This window comes from Carettochelys insculpta, chromosome 5, assembly GCF_033958435.1.
Source record: "Carettochelys insculpta isolate YL-2023 chromosome 5, ASM3395843v1, whole genome shotgun sequence".
In the NCBI taxonomy this organism is placed as follows: domain Eukaryota; kingdom Metazoa; phylum Chordata; order Testudines; family Carettochelyidae; genus Carettochelys; species Carettochelys insculpta.
The window spans coordinates 64,580,427-64,599,748 of NC_134141.1; the positions used below are offsets into that span (position 1 = coordinate 64,580,427).

The 19,322-nt window shown below is 44.0% G+C and overlaps 1 protein-coding gene across 1 annotated transcript in view; it reads right to left on the reverse strand.

The window, feature by feature from the left end:
* The window catches only part of MAN2A1 (mannosidase alpha class 2A member 1), a 183,694-nt gene that overhangs the window by 101,207 nt on the left and 63,165 nt on the right, over positions 1-19,322 (reverse strand). Inside the window, exons 7-9 of the mRNA XM_074995242.1 lie at positions 15,260-15,446; positions 12,580-12,757; positions 9,607-9,809 (exon numbers count right to left, since the gene is read on the reverse strand). Of these exons, the coding sequence (XP_074851343.1) occupies positions 9,607-9,809; positions 12,580-12,757; positions 15,260-15,446 (568 nt within the window). The remainder of the gene's footprint in view (positions 1-9,606; positions 9,810-12,579; positions 12,758-15,259; positions 15,447-19,322) is intronic.

Sequence of the window (19,322 nt, forward strand, 5' to 3'; positions counted from 1 at the left end):
GCACCTGCTCAGCTGATCTGCTTTCGCGTTGTGAGCGCCCGGCAAGTACGAGGTTTTCAACGTTATGGGGTTGGCGATGCACCAGTTCCACAATCGGACTGCTTCCGCACATAGCGCACGGGATCATGCTTCCTTGTCGATTGATGTAAAACATAGTGGAGGTATTGTCGGTATTGATCCCGACTACTTTGCCGTGCAGGTAACCTCAAAAATGTTTGCAGACATTGAACACTGCTCTGAGCTCTAGTATGTTTATGTGCAGTGTCTGTTCCGCAGGGGACCATAGCCCTTGTGTCACCTTGTCGCCAATGTGCGTTCCCCATCCTATGCGGGAGGCGTCGGTAGTGAGAAAAATAGAAATTTGTGGTTGGTGAAAGGGCACCCCCACCAGCAGATTCTTGGGATTTTCCCACCACGCCAGGGATCTGCGCACCTCTGTCGTGGGCGACACCACGCTGTGGACAGTATGGGATGCCGGTTTGTAAATGCTCGCCAGCCAATGCTGCAGGCTTTGCATGTGTAACCTGGCATTCTGTACCACAAAGGTCGCTGCTGCCATGTGGCCCAACAGCTATAGGCACGTTAAGACCGGCACCGTGGGGCTGTATGTGATGACCTGCACCAGCGCACTGATGGCGTGGAAGCGGGCGTCGGGCAGGTATACTCTTGCTGTGAAAGAGTTTATGCGTGCCCCTATGAACTCTATATCTTGTGTGGGTTCGGTCTTTGACTTTGCGAGGTTGATAATTAGGCCCAGCGAAGAAAACGTGTCCGCTGTGACGCGTATCATGCGTAAGACCTCTGCCTTCCAGGCCCCCTTCAGCAGGCAGCCGTCCAGATATGCGAAAATAAACACCCCGTCTGTGCAGGTAGGCTGACACCACTGCCAGGGTTTTGGTAAAGACTCTGGGAGCCGAAGAAAGGCCGAACGGAAGAACCCTGTACTGGAAGTGCTCCTTGCCGACCATGAAGCGGAGGAAGCGTCTGTGTGCCGGGTGGATTGTTATATGAAAGTAAGCATCTTGTAAGTCGAGGGCTGCAAATCAGTCTCCATCGTCCAGTGCCGTGAGAATAGAGGCAACTGTGATCATCCGAAAACGTTGCTTGTGCAAGTAACGGTTGAGGCCCCGTAGATCTAAGATGGGCCTCCAGCCTCCTGTTTTTTTCTCTGTTAGGAAGTAGCGTGAATAAAAACCTTTCCCCTGGAATTTTTCTGGCACTCTTTCTACCGCCCCTATGAACATAAGGTGATCCACCTCCTGCTTGAGCCTCGCGGGCAGCGTCTCTGAGGTGAGGCCTGGCAGGAGGCTTCGTCGGTGGAAGTGACTGGAAGGGGATCGTGTAACCCGTGGCTATAATCTCTAGCACCCATCTGTCCACGGTGATCTTTTGCCATTGGGAGTGGAACGGTCTGAGGCAACGATGGAACATGAGATGAGAGTGGCATTGAGCGATGGTATTGATAGTGCAGCCCCCGACATACCCGTCAAACTTGTTGCCTTTGGGCCTGCCCCGAAGGCGTACGGCTTTGTTGAGAACATCGCCTGGGAGTTCTGTACTGCTGCTGCTGTTGATGGTGCCCCTGGTCGTAGCCTCGTTGATATTGAGCACGCTGTGGTTGATAAGCGTAGCGTCTTTGCTGAGGGTAAAATTTTTTCTTCCTGTATGGGGGAGTATAAATGCCCAAGGTTCTAAGTGTGGCTCTCGAGTCCTTACTGGAATGGAGGACCAAGTCGGTGGAGTCTGCAAACAGCTTTTGTGTATCAAAGGGAAGATCCACGATCTTCACCTGCAGGTCTCTGGGGATACCAGACGTCTGGAGCCAGGATTCTCTACGCATGACCACTGCTGCAGCTGCTGAACGTGCCGCCGTGTCCGCCACGTCCAGGGCAATCTGTACTCCTGTCCGCGATGCTGCATAGCCCTTTTGAACAATCGCCTTTAAACACTGGCTTCTTGTCTTCCGGGAGTGAATCCATGAGGGGAGTAAGCCTGGAGTAATTATCAAAGTTGTGGTTTGCTAGGTGTGCCGCGTAATTTGCCACTCTCAATAGCAGGGTAGAGGAGGAATATACCTTCCTGCCAAACAGCTCTAGCTTCTTAGCATCTTTGTCCAATCCCCCCCGATTTGTACTGAGAGGCCTTCGACCTCTGCTGGGACGATTCGACCACCAAAGAATTCAGTTGTGGGTGACTAAAAGGGAACTCCATGCTCTCTACCGGGATGAAATACTTCTTATCCGCTCTCTTGTTCGTAGGCGGGATAGAGCCTGGAGTCTGCCATATGGTAGTGGCTGACTCCATAATGGCTTCGTCCAGCGGAATAGCAATTTTGGATGAAGCCGGGGGTCTCAAATTTTTCAGGAGTTTGTAATGTTTCTCCTGCACCTATGCCGTTTGAATATCTTGCATGAAAGCCACTCTTTTGAATAATTCTTGAAATTGTTTAAGGTCATCCAGGAGGTGGGGGGGAGGAGACATCCCCAGGGACCATGGCCCCATCTGGGGAAGATGAGGAGGAACCACGGGGGTAAACCTCCCTCAAACTCTCAGGCTCCTGTGGTCGATGATACACTTGCTCCCTGGAGGATTGTGAAGGAAAGTCCCGGGGTTCTAAAACTAACTCCCCTTGAGACAACTGTGTTTCCGTCCCAGATCGAGAGTGTACACGGGGGTATTGAGCAGCAGGGGGGGACCTGCCCCTGGATGTAGGCCTGCGGTGTCTCTGTTCGGCATGATGAGGACGACCATAGCAGCATGGGCAAGGGCCCGGGGATGGAGACCTGGACCACGCATGGAGAGTGTACCCCCAATGTCTGGGAGAGCGAGACCTCCGCAACGACACAGATAGAGGCGAAACTGGCTTGTGATAGTACTCCAGGGGATCCATTCCCAGAAATGGTGAAGGTGGCCCAAGCCATGGTGACATTGGTTGGCGGAATGGAGATGGAGGTTCTGGATAAGCCGGTGGAGTCACAGGCCTTCGGTGCGGCATGTGTATCACGGGGGGAGGGCTTGGTGCTAAAGGCAGCGCAGCCCTGTCCAGAGATGGGCTGCGGTGCCGGGTTTTTGCTTTAGCCTTGACCCTCCCCTGCAGGGCTGGCACCACCCCCTCCCGTGCCAGGGATCTTGGCTCCGCTGTCGGCGCCGCGCTCAGTACACTCAGCTGCGGTGCTGCGCGGGTAGTTTCCTCCAGCACCTGCAGGCTCCATGTCTGGTGTCCCTGCGCCGTTGGTGCCGCGGAGGCCGGTGCCGCCGATTCCAGCGCTTGCCTTGCTGGCACTCTCGGCGCCCTGCATGCTGGCTGTTGCGTAATCGGAGGCTCAGCCTCTGCCACGTGCGCTGCCGCGCCGCCGCTTCCCTGAGCTCGCAGCTGGGGGCTCTGCGCACCGCTCGTCCTGCTCGCTGAACTCGCCGGCAAGGATTGAGCCGGGGAGAGTTTCCTCCTTTTCTGCACCGAGGGGGTCAGAGAGGCTGCCTTCCTCTTATGCAACCCAGAGGGCCCTTCTGGGTGAGGCTTCTCTGGCAACTCCGGCTGGAGAGCCTTATCAAACAAGAGCATTTTAAGCCTCATCTCTCTGGTCTTTCCTGGCCCTGGCTGTGAGCTTAGCACAGTGAGAACACTTCTGGGTAACATGCAATTCCCCCAAGCAGCGGATGCATTCACTATGCCCATCGGAGGCCGGCATAGCTTCACGGCATGACTCACACTTTTTAAAACCTGAGGAGGCCATTGCAGTGAGTCCTTTACTGTTAATAGGGTACTTAGCACGTAATCAGTGCCTTTTCACCCCAAACAGCGATCGCCGGCCTGCAGGGCAGTGGGCGGCCTAAGTGGCCTTCTCGTCTGCTCCTCTCTCCTTCGCTCCTCTCTCCTTTTTTTTTTTTGCTGATATTCTCTTTGTCCTTGTTTACTTTTCCTTTTTTTTAAGTGACAAAAACAACAAATTACACGAAAAACAGCTCTCTTATCTGACTCTGGCCTTAGCCTGAGCGGATTCTGTCTGCAGCCGATGGCAGTTGAGAAGGAACTGGCGGGGACCGGATCGCGCACGTGGCCAGGGGCGCGCGGGGAGCAGCGCGCACTGGCGCATGCGCGATCCAGGAGAAAGTGCTGGAAGAATTCCTATCTGCGGCGCCGGGCGAGCCCGACACCTATTGTGGAGCACCCACAGGGACCACTCGAAGAACCACTGATACCGCTTGCTCAAGCTACAGTTAACAAGCCTTGACTCTGTAAGTGCTAGATTCACTTCTTTTTCCTCCACAGAACACAATTTATATTGTTCAGATCACAATATAACAAATGGCAACTAAATTACAATGTGTATTGGAAAAACAGGGGTTTTTAATTAAAATACTTCCTCTTATTTCAATGTGCAGGGAAGAAAGCAGAGACATATAAAGTAATGAAAAAGTAACACCACTAGAGGTCATATTCATTTGCTATAACTTGTGTATTTCAGAGTTCAGCACTCCTGTGCTATCCTTGAGGTTTATCCAAGCCTTTTCTGACAGTTGCAACAAGACATATTAGAAGTGCCTTAAAATACATTTATACACTTTGTTCTTGCACTCACTGACAGAGGTTAACTGAGAATGAGGAATTTGAGTTTCTAGGAACATTATTAGTGAGGTGTTATGGTCTGATTCAGAATTATAATGAACCACAGATTTACTTATCTTTAAATGATTTTTCATAGCTAAATTTAGCAACTCTTCAGAAATTATTTAAATTGAACCCAAGTACATAGAAAGGACTATTTTAGCAACAGCCAGTAAAAGAAGGGGTTGTACAAAGAAAATGTGAAGAAAACACAATAATAAAGTATTTACATAAAAATTTGCTACAAGTTAATGGAGTGAAAGATGACAGTAGAAAAAAAAATATATTTAAATGGTCTGTAAGCACATAAACAAGCTAAGGGGAAAATGAGATGAGATATCCCTTGAGCACTCTGGAAGAAAGACAGAAAGAATTTAGAAAAATATTTAGAGAAAAAAATATTGTGAAGTAAATCTGTAGTACTGACAAACAGGGAAGTGAACTTAAGCATCCTGTTCTTCCCCTGCCTTATCTTTCCTTAGGCTCTTAACATTCAACATTGGCATTAAATGTGATGTTTTCATTGCAAATCAATCAAAAGTCTTCACAAGAATGTAATAACGTACAGGTAAATCCCTTGTCCAGCACCCTGGGAACCTCAGTGGTCCCAAACTAGGGGATTTGACAGATCACAGGCTCCACTCCCTGACACTAGCCAAGGCTCCCCACAGGGCCCCCAGTCATGTGGCTCTGTGCTCCAGCAGAGCTCCCTGGTTTGGCTCCCCCCCGAGCCCTCCTACCCCACAGGGCTGCCAGCAGCGTCCCTACAAGTTCTCTGGACAGCTCCCCACCACTGGGCCTCAGGGCTTCCCTACCCCAGCCAGGCGCCACAGTGCTGCCAGCAGGGTTCATGCCCCAGCCAATGTCCACGTCCAGCTCTCAGCCACAGGGGTCCCACACCTGGCTGGGTTCCCCATTGCCAGGAGTCTGCCGACAGGGTCTGTACCCCATCCAGGCTACCAAGCTGACTCCCCTCCATGGGGCTGCAGGCCTACCACACCCAGTGCTGCCCCTGTGGGCTGTCAGCAGGGCTCCCTGCCACCAACAGGGCTCTACTACAACCATGCAGCTGGAGTGCTCTCATACAAATGTTCTCTGGTCCAGCAACATCTGTGGTCCCGCCAAATGAGGGATGAGAAGTACCAGACAAGAGCTTCAACCTCTTACATAGGTTTGCTAGCATTTTCAAGTTGCCTTACAGCAATAAGAGAAAATGATGTCACATTTGCACTGAAGGTCTACAGTTTCATCTTCACAGATATTATTTGTGAACTCCATATGGGACAAAGTCTTGAATGCAACTGGTGCTCTTCTTCCCTGGCATTAATATCCTTTACAAAGCTGTGGATCTTCAACACAGATGTGAAGAGTCTGCTCTTGAATGGATGCAAGACCTGGCATACTAAAGTCACAAGCTACAGATATTCATAAACAGATGCCTGAGGAGCATCCTTCTCATCAAATGGTAAGTCTTAGTCACAAATGAGGAGCTTTGGAACAGAGCAGGACAAGAACTACTTGACAGTCATTCAAGTCAAGAGAAGAAAGTAGGAATCTCTAGGTCAGACTCAGAAAACCATCATCCAGCATACTGTGTCAAGCTCTCACATAGAACACTCAAGGAAGATGCAAAAGAGGAAGACCTCAGACAATGGGAAGATGATTTACTGAGATTGAAAAACAACTGGGGTATGCCTGAAGTCAGCAAGAACTTTTGTCTTGAAACAGAGTGAAGTGTAGGAAACTTGTACATGGCCTATGCTCCACTCAGAATACAAAAGTTTAAGTCAAGGAAGTCAATAAGAGAAAATGGTGCTAAAAATCTCACAAATGAAGTATTACTACTAATACAGTATCAAGCTTTATTGAAAAATTCTTTTCTTAACTTATTTACATAAAAAGGAGGAGATTACCAACTTTTAGACAAAGAAATCCAGTAGGTCTCATCTCTCTGGATTTCAGTAAGGCATTTGACACACTTCCACGTTAAAATTATTAAATTGGGGAAGATGGAGATTAGTATCAGAATTGAATGGTGGATAAGAAACTGGTTAAAAGAGTGACTTCAACAGATTGTGCTGAAAGGTGAAATGTCAATGTTACAAGGGAGTTCCATAGGAACTGGTCTTAGGAACGATCTTACTTAATGATTTTATCACTGACTTTGGCATGAAAAGTGAGTGAGCACTAATAAAATTTGCAGATGGCACAAAGTTGTGACCTACAGCGAATATGGATGAGGACTGAAATATCATACAAGACTAGATGGACGAACTTGCCAACTGGAGTAGAAGAAACTGAGTGAAATTTAATCATGATAATTGCAAGGTTGTTAATTTAGGTATTAACAACAAGAATATTTACTATAAGCAGGGGACTTACCAGTTGGAAGTAACAGGAAGAGAAAGACCTGTGGATGTTTGTTAGTCAAAGGAGGACTATAAGCCAAACTACATGGTGCAGTTTTACGATTCATCAGGCACAGTATTTCCAGTAGAGAGAAGTGTTAGTACCATTATATGGGACACTGGGGAGACCTCACCATGAATACTGTGTGCAATTCTGCTCTCCCTTGTTCAAGAAAAATGAATTCAAATTGTAAAAAGTACAGAGAAAGACTACTAAGAAAATATGAGGAATGGAAAACCTACTTTATTAGAAGAGACTAAAGAGCTGGTCTTGTTTAGCCTAACCAAAAGAAGGCTGACTGCCCTCTATAAATTCATCAGAGGGATAAATACCAAGGAGAGAGAGGAGCAATTTTACTTAAATGCCAATGTAGAAACATGAACAAATGGCTCTCAACTAGCCACCAATAAATTTAGGCCTGAAACTTGACCAAGGCATCTAACCATCAGAAGAGTCAAGTTGCACAATAGCCTTCCAAGGGGACAAAAAGCCTAACTGGCATCAAAGTTGAGATTGATACTTTAATGGAGGGAATAGTATGATGGAATTGCCTATGATGATATGTGGTCCATCAGTGACGGCCAAGAACAAAAATCTCCAACTGCTGTTAACAGGACACATAGGATGGAATATGAAAACAAAAAAAGCAGTCCAGTAGCACATTAAAGACTAACAAAACAACTTATTAGGTGATGAGCTTTCCTGGGACAGATCCACTTCTTCAGATCATAGCCATACCAGAACAGACTCAATATTTAAGGCACAGAGAACCAAAAATAGTAATCAAGGTTGACAAATCAGAAAAATTATTCTGAAGGTGAGCAAATCAGAGAGCAGAGGGGCGGGAGGGGTGGAGTCAAGAATTAGCTAATGCAAAGTATGTAAAAGAGCCCCTATAATGAGCTACAAAATTGCCATCCCAGTTCAAACCACATGTTAATGTGTCGAATTTGAATATAAAAAAGTCCAGCACCCTCTCCTTCCAAATGGTTGTGAAAGTTCCTTTTCAGTAAAACACAGACTTTCAGGTCATTAACAGAATGGCCCACTCCATTAAAGTGCTGGCTGACCGGTTTGTGAATCAGGAATGCTTTTATGTCTGTTTTATGCCTATTAATTCTTTGTCTAAGAGTTTGAAGTCTGTCCAATATACAAAGCATGTGGGCATTGCTGGCACATGATGGCATATATGATGTTAGTTGAGGAACATGAGAATGTGCCCACGATTCTGTGAATAATCTGGTTAGGTCCAGTGACAGTATCTCCAGAATAGATATGTGGACAAAGTTGGCAAAGGGGCTTGTTGCAAGGAAAAGTCCCAGGATATATGAGTTACTAGTGAAAATTCTTCAGAAGGTATCTGCCTGATGGATCTTGCCCACATACTCTAGGCCTAATTAATTATATTTGGGGTCAAGAAGAAATTATTTCCTGAGTCAGTTTGGCAGAGACTCTGTGGGGAGGAAGTGGTTCACTTCCCTTTTCAGTATTAGGCACAGGTCCTTTACAGGGTTAAACTGATATAAATGGTGAATTCTCTACAACTTCTATGTCTTTTTATCATGATTTAAGGACTTTAGTAATTCAGTCAGAGGTTGGGTTCTACCTCAAGAGTGAGACACGTTCTGTGGCCTCCATTGTGCAGGAAATCAGACTAGATGATCAGGATGATCCATTCTGACATTAAAAGTCTAGAAATCTATTAGTTCAAACTTTATCAAACTGTCTTTCTTCTAGGGTTCCTCCATCAGGATTGTTGAGCCAACTATTCTGGACTTCCAAGAGTTGGTTCCTGACAAGGGCAGGAGGGAAGAAATCATATCTGTGAACAAAAGAGCCCCTTCTGGAAGAGGCTCACACTTTCCTCTGCACAGGTAATTATGATGAAGTCTAAATTTTGATGTCTCTTGCTTTTCCCTAGGGAAATGTGAAGCTTAACTATTGAATACTGAAAAGAAGCTTCAGTTTATTTTAAAACTGCATTTGATATCTATGCAGTTCAGTAAACCCACAAAATGCATGATTCTGAGTTGAGCTTAACTCGTATTAGCGCAAGTTAAGAGCAACTCAAAATCCCACTCTCTGCTGGCCTGGGTTCAAACCCCACACAGCCTGGCTCACCACCGGTGCATGGTTCCGGCTCCAGCTCACCATCTCCTTGCGTACGGCTCCAGCTCACCCCGGCTCCTCAGACCCCAGTTCAACCCCCCTGTGGCCCAGCTCACCGCCCACCCCCAGCGTGGCTCCAGCTCAACTCCACACACTCCCATTCCCCCTATGCAGCCCTAACCCAACTCAGGCTTAACCCCACTGCTCCCCTCCCACAGTCCCAGCCCACCACCAGGCTTAACCCTCCTCATTGCACCCCCACCCCAGGACTTACCTTTCAAAAGGAGCACCAGGTGGTTCATGCTGCTTCCCTGGCTATAGAATGTGCATTCTGCCAGTGAAAAGAGCACCCACCCAACTTATGCAAAATTCAAGTTACACGAGAGTGTGTGGGAACACAATCCTCACGTGGCTCAAGGGACTGTAGCGTGCGCGCACACACACACACACACAAAACACATATATCAGATGACTATACCTACCTTAAATAAGATTCCAGAACTCTATCTAGTCTTTTGTAGAAGGGGCGTGATGTAAAGTATCCACTCCAATAGTGATAATCTCTGTCTGCATACGTGAAGAAATCTCCACTCAGGACAGGAAAAACAGAATTGCTGCTCTTTCCCTCCAAATTACCTGCTTTGTGTAGAGCCTCAAAATAATCTGATAGAGTCCCAAACTGGACCTGAAACAAAACCAGAAGAACTATTTATGTGACTGAAAATCTTCAGTTTCCTTAGTTTAGAAATTTAAGGGCTGACGTTTATGAACACGGTCGCTTTAATAGGTACTGCAGTATGCCTCTTCACATAAGGTCAGTATGCCTCTTCACATAAGGTCATCACAGAAACATTGTTTTAAATGAATAAGCTTAAAATTTTCCCCTGACATATTTGACTCAAGGTTTACACATATATCCCATCAGAAACAATTTCCAACTCATAAAATGAAACCTACCTTTTGTGTTTCCAAATATAAAAACCATTCTCTGTAAGGCAGTGACAGTTTAATCAAAAGTCAAATCAACAAAATAAGCTGTTCGTTTCTCTCATAGGAGAGCCCTGCAATTCACAGATACCCATTTTACATCTGCAGGTTTCCTCATCCACAGATGTGGATATCTATGGGTTGTTTTTGTGGATACACATTCAGGCACAAATTTTGTATCCAGAACCCTGCAAATTTGTGGCTATCCACTTCAAGTCTGCAGGCACCTGCAGATGTCAATGCAGATAATCATGGCTCATTTTTGAGCATGCAGACACAAATTTTGTATCTGTGCAAGGCTGTACTTACAAGCACATACCACTTGAACAAATGTAGGCTTCAACTACAAGAAAAACATCTTACATTTCTCCTTTCTAACAGTTGGAGTTTAGTAATCCAGCATATCCCTTGTTCATAAAAGTGTCATTTTTAAATTTTAGCTGGCTCTTCTACGAGTGTCAAAGATAACCAAAACTCAGTTTAAAAGATATCAGCGGTTTGAGCACTGGCCAGGTAAACACAGGGTTGAGAGTTCAATCCTTGAAGGGGCCATTTAGTGATCATGGGTAAACAGATTTAAAATTTAAGGGCAGGGGGGAGATAGCTCCATGGTTAGGGTATTGGCTTTGCAAACTAAGGGCTGTGCATTCAATCCTTTAGAGGGTCTTTCAAGTCTCTGGGCAGGTTACATTAAAAAAAAGGAGGGCAGGGGGATAAATAACTCAGTGGTTTGAACACTGGCCTGCTAAACCCAGGGTTGTGAGTTCAGTCATTGAGGGATCTGGGGCAAAGAGATTAAAAAAAGAGATTGGTACTTGGTCCTTCCAAGAGGGCAGGGGACTGGACTTGACCTCCCTAGGTCCCTTCCAGTTTGATGAGATGTGCATCTCCATATATTTTTATATTAATGTTTAAAAGAAAGCAGAAAGACCAAATATTTTCAAATCATTGAACACCTACACTCACTTTTAAAGTGCCATATAGAGTTTTTACATGAAAAACTATAAAGACTTTGTATTAACAGAAAACCATAGCTGAAACACTATAGTCTGTCACGTAGAAAATAGTTTAGCATCTCTCCAGTAAGTACATTGTTGCTAAACAGCATAAGACAGATGCTAAAAGTGCACACTCCTGTAAGTCAGGAAGCAAGAAGTTACTTACCTTGTGCAGTCATGATGCTTCTTCCAAATATCTCTCTATGAGAGAGCAATCCCTGAACTGCTGATCAGAGAATTTTGGAAACAATGTTTGCTAGGCCTATAAAAGCACTCTCTCCCCTTGTGCTCTGAACTTGAGGAGGACAACGCGAGGAAATGTCTCCATGGATGATCATCCACATCATGTAAGGTGTTTAGATGTGCTCCCCATTCATGTGGAATGAATGTGGTTGGGGTAATGTTGACAGTGGGACTGCCAACGTCCAAGAGACAAGGTGCAAGGTCAGAGGAGGCTTTGATCATCTTGGCTTAGAAAACAGAAGCAGCTGATCAGGACTGCAAGAAAGAGGATGAGCCCCTAACCCACTGATAGCTCCCACGTGCTCGGCTGGTGGTGAGCAAGCACAGCCATGACAGAGAAGTTGTGGAAGTTTTAATACACTGCCGCAGGAGCTACTCAACAATGTGGTAGCCTCCTCATTGCACAGGCCTTACCCTCTCCCTCCCGCAAGTCATGACCAGTGGTCTGTGCACTGCCTCACCAAGATCACAGCCCTCCTCTGAAACATGTTCCTGCAAGGATCAAGAGTCATCAACTCTAACAGTACAATTAGCCCTCAGCAGAACCAATGTCATGAACCTGCGCATTCTCTGTCCTGACCACAGAACTGCAGAGTATTCTCTAGACGATCAAAGACCAATGACAATCCATGCATGCATGGATGAATAAAATGCAGTAACTGAGGTACATGGTCTGCTGAGTTTAACATTATCCACACAGTACCATCAACATTTTATTATCTGAAGCCCATTATATAGTTTGCCATTAGCTAGGCTGATACAGTGCTGAACTGCCTTGAGTGAACCAACACCTTGTAAGGTCTCACAGAGTACAATAAACTCTTTCATATCTGGCATGCTATCTTACGGAACCCTCAAATAACTGGCATCTAACCATAAGTAAATTTTAGTTATTTTTCCCGTAAGTACATCATAGTGAAAGTAAGTAAAAATAAATACAGCAAGTACAGTATAAGTTGCTTGGATGTTACTAATTTTTTTCAATTTATTGACAGTTATCAATTAAGATCAACTATAAACTGACCAGTACTCCCTTCCTAATTCACCAAAAGCTTCAGTTAAGCTATAGTAGCATAGTATTTAGCTAGCTTTCTCCATGGTATACGACAAATTCCTAGTATATCAGAGGGTGTTAAATCCAAATAGAGTACAAAAAAGGTTAAGGTTAGAGCTAATCGATGCTAGTGTAGGACAACAATTATTTGAAAAAATAAATATGCAATTCACCTTAACATGCAACTCAGGATGAGAGTTCATATAATCAAATAGCTTTTGATAATTCTGGTATTGCTGATCCCATTCTGAGCTCTCAGTGTAACGGAAATCATCCCCAAGTGGAGCCAACAGAACTTTAGTACGGAAAAGCTTTGACTTCTTTCTATATTGATCTAAAATCATCCAAGCCCTTTAAAGAAAAAAGTTACACAAATTAGAATACAGAAAAGTAATCAGTTTACAAGATCACAAATACTTAAATTACATTCTATCCAACACCCTAACCTAGGCTTCCTATATTCTACTTTTCCACTTACTTTGGGGGTGAGTGGAAATGTAGTTTTTTCCTCCTCTCTCATAGCATCATATTGAACAGTGAGTAAATAAAATTAGCACCTGAGCTAGTGAAAGTGTTCATAAAAATTTTGCAAAACTTCTCTAAATAGCCAAGGTTGCCACTAAAATCATTTCAGTACTGCTATTTGTATATTTAAAGTTACTTTGGTACATTTAATATAAGAAATACAGTTACTACAATAATGTTACTTACATGCCAATGGTCACCAGATTTTAAAGAAACTGTTAATCTAAAAAGTTTAAAAATACAGCAACTATGTCTAATGCATGTTCTCAAAGAGGTTGCAGCATTGTACATGATTAGAAAGGTTTCCAAATCATTAATGCTTAAAAGTTGAAGGGAAGGTTTAAATGTTGTATATGACATTTTCTTTGAAGAGTTTTATATATTTTCCCCAATACAAACAAGATACACAAAAACAAGTTGTTTCTTCTTTTTAGCTATATTAAACTGCTTTTACTTTGAATATGTTATCTGCTAGTGTTCTCAGTAATATTAAGTTTTAATTCATGGATGAATAAACTGCAGTAACTGAGGTACATGGTCTACTCAGGATAACAAAACCCACATAGTAGCATCAACATTTTATTATCAGGAGCTCATGTTATAGTTTGCCATTAGCTAGGCTGATAAAGTGCTGAACTGCCTTGCCTGAACCAACACCTTGTGTGAGGTCTGAGAAAGTATAGTAAACTCTTTCATATCTGGCATTCTATCATCTGGAACTCTCAAATAACCAGCATTTAACCGTAAGTAAATTTTAGTCACATCTTCCATAAGTACAGTGAAAGTAAATACCAATAAACACAGCAAATACAGTATAAGTTTGCAGTGTACAGTACTACTGTTGTTGGTAAATAAAGTGCTCTACATACACTTGCTTTGCTTCTTAATATCTAATCTTGTTTTTCTTTGGCATGATACATTGCTAGGTATCCCTCTCTATTATCCAGAATATTTGAATATCAGGCAACCTCCCAGTCCCAGGGCTGCCAGATATGGAAGTTTATGCACTCTTGATTCAGAGTACAGTAAAGTCATCCCCTTAGAGACATCGTTATCCTATCACTCACATAATATAGCAACTGGCAGTACAGAAAATAGATTCCCAAAGAATTTCATTTGGTTCAAATTTCACATGTGCAATCTAAAGCCAGACAACAGTTTTGCCCATATTTGTGATCATCTGCCCAAAACTATTTGTGTAATATAGAAAAAAAAATGTTAATAAGTGAGGTACTTTCCCTCAATAGGGCTTTTTTCACCGTCTTCACTCCTGAATTCCTTACCCAGTCAGTTACAGTTTGTCAGCACCTCCCTATAGCATAGGAAAGATGGAATACGTACACCCTGAAACATAAGCAGGCCAAAACCCACTTAACTCAGATCTGCTGGGCACTAGTAATATCTATGTAATGGAACCATACCTCCACACCTCAGTTCTCAACCCCCTGATGCTTTCCCTTCTGCCTCCCTGGCTGCACAGTACCAGATGTGTAAGCCCATAAATTCAAGCATTGGTTTTAATTACATTTGCCTAAATTCTGAACTCCGTTTTTATTAACTCATCACTTTTTCAGCTTGTTACTGATACAATCATAACTATTTTAAATATTTGTTACATTAAAGGAAATATTTAGTTTTGTTTTAAATTAATTAGATTGGATGTGGGAGTTGTAGAGGAAGCTACATGGTACACTCTTACTGTTCTCCCTTAGAGGGTATGCTGTACACTACAAAGAAAACCCATAACAGCTGCTTCTGAGAGTCTGGTTAATTTAACTCAGGCTCATATAGCTAAAAGTAGCAGTGCAGACACTTAGATTTGGACTCCAGCATCAGCTGAAAGATCCTCCTCTTTCACTGAGTTTCTAAGCCTGAAGGGCTACTCTATTGTTTTAGTCTCACAAACCTGAATCAATTGACCCATGCGCTGAGACCGTCACTGATTTATTTTTTGTGGGAGTACAGAGGTAGCCAGTGAAACCATGATGTCATTCCCTTGCCTGTAGGTACAGAATTCGGAATTCCAGAGACATGCCCAATCTCACAAGCACATGGATATTACTTATTCCTGGTATACACAGAATCTAACTGACAGGCATGTTTATCAGGAACGGCAGAATTAACACTATCTCAAGTGCATTAATTTTAGTTTCTCTTAAAAGTTATCACTTTCACAAATTGAGGCAGCAGTACATTTGCAATAGAAATTATTTCTCCTGTTGCAACCCACCTTTTAAACAATTAATCAAGCAAGTTGTGATGTTAAACATCAACTTCAAAAACGCCTCTTTCAAACTACTGAATTCCGCAATATTTTCAGTACTGTACCTGTGCTGAACATTCCCAGCATGAATGGCTTCAGGGGGTGCTCTCCAGGGGCAACTTATTCTTCCTCCAGGAAGACGCTTAAAATCAAACTGGCAACAAATTTTAGGATCTGGACCACAAGTATGAGGAACATCATAGCTGTAGAAAGGCATCATGTGGCAAAAGATATCGGTACTGGATCCCAAATCTAAAATTATATGAGAAAATGGTTACTCACCCCCTCAACTGTTGTTCTTCAAGATACGTTGTTCATGTCCATGCCAATCACACGTGAGAGTCTACATGTGCACAGTAGCCAAAAGATTTTTCCCCTAGCAGCTAGCCGTAGGATCAGTCTGAGTACCCCCTGGAGTGGCACCATCATTGCACCCAATATAGGGCCCTATTAATCTGCTCCCTCCTCAGTTCTTTTCTTCCTGGCAACTCCGAGAGAGGGGGGGAAGAAGGTAGTGCTCAGAATAGACATGAACAACACATCTCGAAGCAGTTATGAGAGGTGAGTAACCATTTTTTCTGCTTTGAGTGCTTGTTCACATGCATTCTAATCAGATGGTTCACAAACCTACATTCAGGACATGGGGTCAGCACTGACTTGAGCACTGCTGATCCAAATGCTACTTCCTCGTCAGCCGGATACATAAATTGCATCGTGTGCAGCAAACGTGTACATCAAAGACCGGGTTACTGCTCTACAGGTCTCCTGGATAGGGACCTGAGCTAGGAATGTTATGGAAGATGCCTGAGTCCTGGCAAAGTGTGTGATTAGTGGAGGCAGTGGTATGCCAGAAAAGCTATAGCATTCCTGAACACGGGATGTGATTCATGAGGAGATGTGTTGGGACAATATGGGCTGGACTTTCATTCCATCAGCCACTGCTACAAAGAGTTGAAACAACTTGCTTAATGTCTTTATACAGACCGAACAAAAGGTGAGTGCCCTATGCACATCAAGAGAGCAAAGACTGTTCCCTAGTGCTAGAGTGAAATTTGGGGTAAAACATCTCAGATCATACGGAAATGTGACACCACCTTCAGAAGGAAGCCTGGATGTGGACGGAGTTCTATGTTGTGCTTATATAAAACTGTGGGGAGGTGGGGGCTCCATAGTGAGGGCCCTAAGCTCAGAGACACTCTTGGAAGAATTTATTGCAACCAGGAAGGCCACCTTGTGATACAGGTAGAGAGGAAGCAAATAGGCAATGGTTTGAATGGTGGACTCATCAGTCTAGAAAGGATTAACTTAAGATCCCAGGGGTAACCCGGAAGACTGGAGGATAAAGCCTGACTAGGCCAGTTAGAAACCAGCTAAGCAGGGCATTCACAAGCACCAAGTGACTGTGCGCATCCAGATGAAAAGTACATATGGCAGCTAGATCAACACTTATGCAGGAGACAAACAGACCCTGCTGTTTATGGTGGAGAAGATAGTTCAAAATGAAAGGTGTAGAAGCTACCATTGAAGGTGAGCCATGCTGATATGGACAGATGAGAATCTCTTCCACTTGGCAAGATATGTGGCTCCCCTGGAGGGTTTTCTATTACCAAGGAAAATTTGTCTCACCTAATCTGCGCATGAAGACACTCTTGGGTTCAGCCATGGAGCTTTTACACCATGAGGTGCAGCAAATCAAGATCCAGAAGGCAGAGGCACCTGTGGTCCTGTGTCAGAATATAGGGAAAGAGTCAAAGGCCCAAGGAGTCCTAAATGGCCACTGTAGAGGACTCTGCCATTGTGGGACCCCCTGCATAAAGTGGGCCTGCCTCCAGTGCTCAGACAAGGATCTCCTGATGCCACCATACCCAAAGTGGTACAAATTTATCTCATTGTAGGATGACCATAGTTGAGCCACTCCTCTTAAGGTAGACCTAATAGAGGCAGTAGATCAACTAAAGTGCCTGGACTGTTAAGGGAAGGGTGACTGATGGTGCCATCATTGCTGGTTTTTCCCTCAGACTGCACCTGTGGTCGAGAAGTGCCTGTGGTTCCCAAGCAGTATCCTGCCTAGGAGGTGAGAACAGTGTTGTGAGATGTATCAAGTTCTGCACCACATAGAAAGCTTTAGGCAAGGACGGCAGAGGTAAGCGTTCAGAGGGCCCCAGCAATTGTGGCTGGCCTGGACTCCACTTCCTCACTTGAGCAGGAGTCAACAAGGCCTCAGGGTAAGCTTTGACACCACAGCCCAAGCGCAATGCCACTACTAGCTGTTCCCCTGATTTTGCCAAAGGGAATAGTCCTTATCTCTCTTCCTTCTCTGCACTGGTGACCAGGACCAGCGCCGAAGGCAGGAATGGACCCAAGAAGATGCATGTTAGTTCCAGTTCTTGCTCACATCCTCATTCTCTCAATACTGGCACTGGGCCATTCCTAGCCAATGGGAAGGCAAAAGGCACTGTGCCTCTGGTGCTGTAGTCAGATTGTGGTTATAGTGCCACCTCCATAAGCAGAATCTTGAGCTGCTAGGACTGCTTGTTTTTTTATGAAGCTACAGGCTAACTTGATTACCCTCTGAGACCCAAACTCTACAGGCAGGAGGAGTGAAAAATCACTCAGCCATGCACTTGGTGCACAACTGTCAGATCCTGAAGACAACAGGATGAGCCATACCCTAGGGAATGGTAGAAAATTATGGGTGGGGCGGGAGGAGGCAGGGAGCATCTAGTGAGCTTATAACTAGTCATCACTACAAGAGTGGATATACTGATCCCCTTGCAAAAGCAAGAAACAAGCACAGGAAAGTTCCAGCTATTGTCGCCGGTGGTTAAAAAGAAAAAAAACTGAAAGATGCAAGGGTATATATTGGGTGCCACGACAGCGCCCCTCCAGGGGCACCCAGACTGACCTACAGCAAGCTGCTAGGAGAAAAAAATCTCCCATCTACTGCATGCACACACATATACACATGACTAGAATGCACATGAACAATACAATTTACCTACAAAATAAATCCATATTTCACGGTTCAAGTTAATTATCTGTGCCTAATCTCAAGTGCTTTTAATACGCCATCTTAAAATACAATGCCATTTAATATCTGGGCCCTGAGTGCATTATTTATGTCAAAGGGAGTTTAATATAGACTCAAGTCTAATGATTAAATTACCTTAAAGGCAATACCTCCATGAATAGTGAATTGCAACTTAAATCCCATAACAAACAGAATCCATTCTTCTACACGTTTTATAGTTCAATTTTTCAATGGTGCTTACCCAAAAGAATTTTTAACTGATTAATTTGCACAGAAGAATCATTTATTTAGCTCAACATCAAAAACAGCTCTGTACAGAGCTAAACAATCATTTTAATTGAAGTCAAATTCTCTTTTAAAATAAGAATCTAAATTTTGAGTGGGCATGTCAAGGTTCTCTCTTAAGTAGCATCAGGAAATTACTAGAGGGAGATACTGACAAAAAGTAAATTAAGCAAGAATTACTATCCTGGTTTTCATAAACTGTTAACATGCACAGCTCTTTGATTAGATATTAAATAGTAGTATTCAGTGTGGTAGTTGGGTATAATGGAAGTCAGCTAGCATCAGCTGCAGAATCTGGATCCAGTGTGAGCTTAGTCATTAGTAGCAAGAGGTAGAGTTGATTGTTGATTATATAGTCTATCTTTGTGTACCATCTATTTACATCCCACACTTTCAATACACCTGGAAACTTCCAAACATCAAAACTAACCAGATGATGCTGAATTATTTGGCATTTTCTACTCATTCCCACTTTAAATATATGAATAATTCAATAGAGGAAGGAAAAGGGGGTGGGTCTGGCAGCTAAGAACAAAGGCTGCTGTGGCAATAATGCTGTACTATAGGGAAAGAGACATTGTAGGGGATTGAGACAATGAGTGAAGGGCAAGGAGAACCAACCAGGAATCCAGTAATAAGAGCTTGGTTTTAAACACAATCTAGCAATAGACACACACTTATCTACTCAGAACTGACTCTAGCAAATCAAACATCAGTTCACTGTACATATTAGAACTGGAGTTGGAGGAGTCCTCCACTGAGAAAAATCAGAGAGAGTATTAAAATTAGTTGAATTAAAGTTCATAGCCTCA